General features: G+C 41.3%; 1 protein-coding gene across 1 annotated transcript; it reads left to right on the top strand.

The window, feature by feature from the left end:
* Positions 1–392: 392 nt before the first annotated feature.
* Positions 393–6,750, top strand: LOC307073964 (cholinesterase-like; the record flags this gene model as incomplete). Its single annotated transcript, XM_079733931.1, has 9 exons — positions 393–681; positions 1,237–1,459; positions 2,001–2,133; positions 2,549–2,700; positions 3,255–3,441; positions 4,621–4,931; positions 5,140–5,349; positions 5,454–5,611; positions 6,559–6,750. 9 exons carry the CDS (start codon positions 393–395, stop codon positions 6,660–6,662), a joined length of 1,767 nt encoding a protein of 588 aa, XP_079590057.1. The 3' UTR covers positions 6,663–6,750.
* Positions 6,751–7,390: the final 640 nt, after the last annotated feature.

Here is a 7,390-nt window from a genome sequence, read left to right as displayed (position 1 = left end):
TGGCGGCTGGCAACGACTTAATAATAGGGAAATCACAGTCGACTACAACAACATTGAAGTCAACACATGACGGCTGTAATGGAAACCCGACAGCTACTCTGTCCGAGGAGGGATCTGGGTCAGGAAAACGATCCGTGAATCCCATGGATCTGAATGGATACACTTTACCACATGGGAGTTCATCTAGTACGGATAGCATTGAAAGGAGTGGCCTTTGTACTTCCAAGAACCAACCACCAACCTCACAAGGGAGACAACACAAAAATGCACAAAAAATATTGGCTTGTTATTACTGGCACACCCCATAAACACATCGCTTAGACCCTGAGGTGTGACTGGGGGCTGGGAGTCTGAAGGGAAGGACAGTTTCATTTCTCTTGCAGGGTTCTTCCATGGCAACGTCTATCCCCTTCCTGCTCCTGGGGCTCCACCTGTGCTGCGGATCCCTGGGCCAGCCTCCGGAAGACCTCACCATCAGCACGCTGAACGGGAAGGTGCGAGGGACCCGTCTGTCCGTCCTGGGACACGACGTGAGGGCGTTCCTGGGCGTTCCCTATGCTAAACCGCCACTCGGGGAGCTCCGGTTCCGAGCCCCCAAGCCCGCAGGGAAATGGGAAGGGGTGAAAAACGCTGCCAATTTCTCAAATACCTGCTATCAGCTGCCGGATACACTCTTTCCAGGTGACATTTTGACTAATTTGCATGATTCTACCTCTCTTTACTGACTGACTGAATGAGTCTCTCACTTATGCTCCAGTGCTTGTCCAGCATATAAGGCCCTTTGTAACAAATACGTCGGAAAAATAATTTGAGGCAGATGTTCATGGATAGAGGATATGAAGAGGCCCAACTATGCCCGTCCATCTGTGACATAGGTCATGGCGATGGCAGTTCAGCTGGGAATACATAGTTATTCAAAACACAGTAGAGGGAGCTTCTGTGTTCAAAATACATTTCGGTCAATGATGCCATACTTAGTTTAAACTTAGTGGCACAGCTGTTGCCAACAAGAACATGAGCTGGACAGGGGGGATCATGTGTACGACACAGGGGATCGTAAACACTGAGGAACGCAAACAGCTGTGCAGGAGATGTGTGGAATCTAAACCTGTGCAGATATTTTTGAATTGAGAGGCAATCAGTTGACATTAGTTTACCTCACCCATATCTGTTTTTTTTTTTTTTTTTTGTATTTTGCATTTTATTATAATTGTATTTTTTATGATTCCCTTTCAGAGTTTAGTGGGGCAGAGATGTGGAACCCCAATACACCAGTGAGTGAGGATTGTCTCTATCTCAATATCTGGACCCCACATCTCAAAGGCAAACAGCAAACATTGCCTGTGCTGGTGTGGATCTATGGAGGTGGGTTCACCTCAGGGACTTCCTCCTTGGCCCTGTACGACGGACGCTTCCTGAGCCAATCAGAAAACGTGGTGGTGGTGTCAATGAACTATAGGCAAGGCAGCAAACGCAAGCATTTATCAGTAAAAAACAACAGAGGCACATTCGGAATGTAAACAATGATAGTAATGCTATCACTTGTTTATCTTGACTTAATTAGTGTTTGTTGATCATAGACACACAATCATTTGTATTTACCTAATATTAAGTCTAACAAATCAGACTTCAGATAAATATCCAAAGTGTGATGACAGACAAACTCAGATCTGGGTGAACTTGGCGTTTCATGTTCTATTCACTTCATATTGGTATCGACTGAGGCTTCAAACAACACAAACTGGCCACTGTTGAAATAAATCTGTTAAAATCCCCTTCTGAAAGCTTCATCCACTCACACATATTTTGTTTTCTTCTGTAAAAAAACTAAAACTAAATGAGGGAAATTAGGCGTAACTCCATCTTTTGCAGCTGTTGGCCTCTGGCCCGGGCTGTGTTTTCCCACAGAAGTTCTGTTGTAACACAGTAGGACAGATATGACCACCTATTTATTAGTCAGACATAGTTTGACACCACAATGTTCTTTTTTCTTGTAATAGGCTCGGGGCGTTGGGCTTCCTTTCACTTCCTGAAAATGATAATATCCGTGGCAACGCAGGCTTACTGGATCAGCAGCTAGCTCTCCGCTGGGTCGCAGATAACATTGCATTTTTTGGAGGTGACTCCTCAAAGGTAGCGTTTGTAAAAACATTTGTCAAATATATTCATCTTTTATTCATTGTGTTGTGATTCATGGTGTCCCTCAGAGGCAACAACAACAAATTTTCAGGACGATCCGAAAAAGTTTATCTGACCATTTTGCATTACTCATTATCTTGTCGGGTTCAGCCCTGCTATCTTGTACATACGGAATTGATACACACCACATGCACGTTATCTTTTCTACAAATTCCTGTACAGTTGTATATCGCATATGTTTTTTTGTTTCTGCGCCAAATTGTACGGAGAAGATAACAAGTAGTACAGGATGTCTTTGTTCCTCATGTTGCCTCTAAGGGTTGGTTTTAACGGGATAAATGTATACTTTCATCTGGGTAATCGTTGACACAACTGAGCTGCCGGGGTGGCGATGTGTCCTGGTTTCCAGGTGACTCTGTTCGGGGAGAGTGCCGGAGCAGCGTCGGTAGGCTTCCACCTCCTGGCCCCCAGCAGCCACGGTCTGTTCCACCGGGCCATCCTCCAGAGCGGCGTCCCCACCGCGCCCTGGGCCAGCCTCAGCCAGAGAGCGTCTTGGAAGAGGTGACCCTCGATTTGTTAGATTCTGTAAATAATATTTATTTATGTTCTATTTGTTTGGTTACTTTAATTCATTGATGGATATAAATATTGGATTGTGCCCTCTATTATCACACTCTCAATATCTTGAGTTCTATATATATATATATATAACATACATTATGTATAACATTTTCTACTTATACATGTGGTGTATATCATTTGTATGTATATATACAATTGATACACACCACATACACCACCTAAATAGATATGTTTATATATATATACATATATATATATATATATATATATATATATATATATATATATATATACACCAAAATGGCAACAATAAATCATTTATTTTCATTTGGGCAGGACAGTCTATTAGTTAAGGTTATATAGAAGTCAGAAGACCCCCCCCCCCCCACCTGCTCCTTGTGGACCTGAATCAGTTTTCCCCAAAAATCATTTAAACTAGTGACAGTGTTGTTGTGCCATCCCTTAATTTGTTATCCAATGAATCCTCTCCCCCCCCTCCACACACACACACACACACACACACCTTGTGGTAGGAGCTTGAGCCTGGCGTCTCTCTTGGGCTGTCCCCAGTCCCCTGCAGCTGATCTGGAGCGCTGTCTCCAGAGAGTCAACCTTGTGGACATAGTGACCAAGCAGTTCCAGGTGTTGACTGAGGCCTCTATCCTCGGGCTTCCCTTTGTGCCGTCCGCTGATGGGCTTTTCCTACCTGACGAACCGGAGGTAGGCGTTGGAACCTTTGTGTCCCAACTAGTTTTTTTATAATGGGGGTATGACAATTGTTAATGATAATTTTATTTGCACTCTACAAGAGGTAAATGACGACTACTTACGTGCAATTATGTTACAGATATTTTCTGGCCTGTAAGATCGCTGGTAGCACTTTCAAATACATTTAACAGCATGTATTAATGAAGCATTAATGAAGTAGAAGTGAATTCCTACTGAATTCCACATACATGAAAAAATAACTAATACTCATTGGCAAACAATTCAGAATCAGCTCTAAATTATTAATGAGATAATGACACGATTGATTATGCAATTATTTATGAATCGTAAGTGGATGATTTACAAACTACGTATGTGTTAATCATGCTTTGTAAACACTATTAGTAAATCATTAGTTAATTACTTTAGCTCTACTTAACTGAGGACTTCCTACTAATTACTTATTAGTTGGTACTTCTGAAATGGTACTTGAGGACTTTCCAGTACATCCAGCATTTCATTAATAAATGCTTAGTAAGGCAATACCAATACTTTCTAACTACCTGAATTGATCAATCCAGCCTTTAGATGCCGTTTATAAATGCTTAGTAATTCATAGATATCCTTCAGTTTAGATGAGCTCACACAAATTATTTATCTAATGCTTTCTAAGTCCCTGACCTAATCATGAACTGCAACATTATTTGGGTATTTATAATGTATTCTTCCAAATGTTTTATAGTTTTAAAAATAATAAATTGATGCTTTATAATATAATCTTATCTTATGAACCATGATCTTATGTTTATGAATAGTGCAGAAGATGTGCTACCAGATGGCTTTATTATAAACGTAATACAGTTCATTACACAAATGTTCTCCTTTGACTTGAGCTACCTCATTTTATTCATTGTGCCTTGTTATTTTTCATTTAATTGTAACAACTGTTAATTGACAACAAACTTGATCATGAATCCCTCATCCTGGGAGAAAATTAAAGGTGGTAAGTGTTCGTGCCAATCAAATCTCCATTGTGTTAATAGTTGTTTGCCAGTGTTTCAATACATAATTCATACCCACAAGTGAACTACTTGGCTGTCTTATTATTCTGCTTTTTGAATAAGCCGAAGTCATGTGTGACGTTAGACGCACACACACATCATACCTCTCTGCCTCTCTGCTGATCTACAGGTGTTGCTGAAGACTGGCAACTTCAAGAAGACTGAGGTGCTTTTCGGCCTGAACCAGAATGAAGGGACGTACTTTCTAGTCTATGGCATGCCTGGCTATAGCCTCGCTGGCGAGAGCCCCATCAGTAGAAAGTCGTTTATTGAAGGCATACCACTCGCACTACCAGGAACCAACAACATCACGCAGGAGGCAGCCATTTTCCAGTACACCAGCTGGAGTGAGGTGGACAATGAGGTGAAGAACAGAGATGCCATGGGTGACCTGTTAGGACATCAGTCCTTCAGTTGTCCCACATTAGAGTTTGCACGCAGGTAATCAGCAATGTGCCTGGGATACACAATGCTTATTGATGTGTATGTAAATGTTACAGATAAAATAAAAGATAAGATAATCCTACTGTAAGCCTTGTTCCTGCTACTCGAATGGCCTACTAGAATGGGCTTCTCGAATGGGCTAGTCTGAGTGGCCCATCGCTTGCTGGCGACAGTATTATGAATACATTCTACGTTCTGTTTCCAGGTATTCCGAGCATGGAGGAAAAGCATTTTTCTATCTGTTCGATCACCGCTCATCCGCCAACCCCTGGCCAGCATGGATGGGGGTGATGCATGGCTACGAGATAGAGTTTGTCTTTGGGATGCCGTTGAATGCCTCTCTTAAATACACGGAGAGGGAAGTAAACATGAGCAGGAGCGTCATGAAGCAGTGGGCCAACTTCGCCCGGACAGGGTATGAACTGACTTTCATGGTCTTTTTGAAACCACAGAATATCAACCTATGTTGTAGGAATTTCTGATAATTATAGGACGGTTTTTCCCACTGTTTCACCTCAGGAATCCGAGCAACAGCGGAGTTTCCTGGCCCCTGTTTCAGGCAGAAAGCCAGTTCTATCTGACTCTGAACACCAACCAGCCTCTACAAAGGAGCAAGATGATCGCTCAACAGTGTCAATTTTGGACCAATTTAGTGCCAAAGATCCAAAGAGAGTCAGGTAAGGAGTCACACAAACATCAAACCCCTCACCCCCTCTTTTCTATGCTCTCTTATCGGGCATCTCATGAATATGGACGCTGAACCTTTTGAGAGACTTGATTTTCACAATTGCATATCCGTACGGGGCAAGCCAAAGTGTACGCATCGGGTGAGGATGTTCAGTGACCTCTGTGAGTCATTTAAACACGGTTCCTACCCAGGCATGCACAGCTCAGTTCCCAGTAGCACTGCAGGTGTGAGTGGTAGGAGGGCCCCTCACCACCTCACTGAATGCTAATCACACAGTTGGTCAATAATACTCTTACACAACTGTATACTTTAGTTAGGCGTGGGTCAAGATGCTGTTAGGCAACTAATTAGTCAGTATCAACTCACTCATGGATACATTTTTTTCCACTTAGATCTTGAGCTCATTTAGTTTATGTATATATTCCAATGATATTCTGAAATTATTCTTATATCTCAAAAGAAAAGCATTAGCATGAGTTTCACTTCATATTTCATTTGAGGTAATTGTCAGAGTAAGAACGAAGATTGGAGTCGGAGTTGAGGAAGAGTGGAATTGTCATTATGATTTACCTTGGTTGGGGAAAATCATATCCCTATTAAAGTGTATTGGGTGTACCCCTCCTGTGCGCACTGAAGAATGCCTTTCCCGATAATATCCACTTAGTGGGCTCCAAAGGAGAGACACCTCCCAACACACAAATTGAACGGAACCACAAGTCCCAGAAGGAAAGTATCTTTCCAAAAACATCATGCATTTTATTTTGACAATGAAAGCAACACAGTTAATTGCAGTCTAGTTTGATTTCTGTTCATTAATAGATTCAAATTGTAACCTTGATGATATGACCCACGGGTGCCGTTTCCGTTTGATGTGTTTTTTTGTGAAATATTTGAAATATGAAAGCGAAACTCACTTCCTCATCCTCTGTTCTCTAGAAGCTCTCGACTCTTGCATGGAATCGTCTGGGACTCTGGGCAGCAGCTGTAACATCCTCATCGTTGGGATGATGCTCCTTACATTCTCCTTGCGGATTGCGTAAATAGCGGATTCACCAGAAAACAGCTAGCTGATGCCCCTTCAAAGAGTTATGGTAATAGAGTTAAATCATAAGTGTATCAATCAATCAATGATCAATGAGACTACTACAAAGATGGATTGCATAAACATAGCCCTTTTGACTTTCAATGTTCAATGCTGTTCAATGTACCAAATTAAGAAATACATTATTTTGTGAACAAATGATTGCAACGTAGTCTTTTTTTAAAATTCTATATCTTCTCCAGAGAATATGCTATGATAACAAACACCATCACCAAGTAAAGGTCACAACGTTGATATGAAAAGCTAATCTGATCTACTTTGATGGGTGAGTGACCCTATGTGCAACCCGGTGTCCTCTGATGCAGAATTAATACAAAACAATATATTGTTTGTATGCATGTCATGTATGGATGTGCTTGCATACCTATTAGGGTTTGACTTCAAGTTACATTGCAGAGGACATTTTCTCCTGTGTACTTTTTTATACGTTTTAGGAAAACATTTGCATAACTTTTCATTTGATTTAAATAGATTACAATGGTTATACTGCTCTTGGATTCGTGCTCACAAACAAGAATGGATTAACATTGTGGCCATCACAACTTCTGACACAAGCACGACAATCTTAACTCGAAAGAACTTCTTTGAATCCTGTGAGAACACACTTTTAAATATACACAAAAATACACTCCAACACTGAATTTTATTAAGTGTTTGAGTGCTTGA

Source organism: Pollachius pollachius (assembly GCF_949987615.1).
Source record: "Pollachius pollachius genome assembly, chromosome: 3".
Lineage (NCBI taxonomy): Eukaryota > Metazoa > Chordata > Actinopteri > Gadiformes > Gadidae > Pollachius > Pollachius pollachius.
The sequence above is the reverse complement of the archived record's forward strand: the minus strand, read 5'-3'. Positions and strand labels throughout refer to the sequence as shown.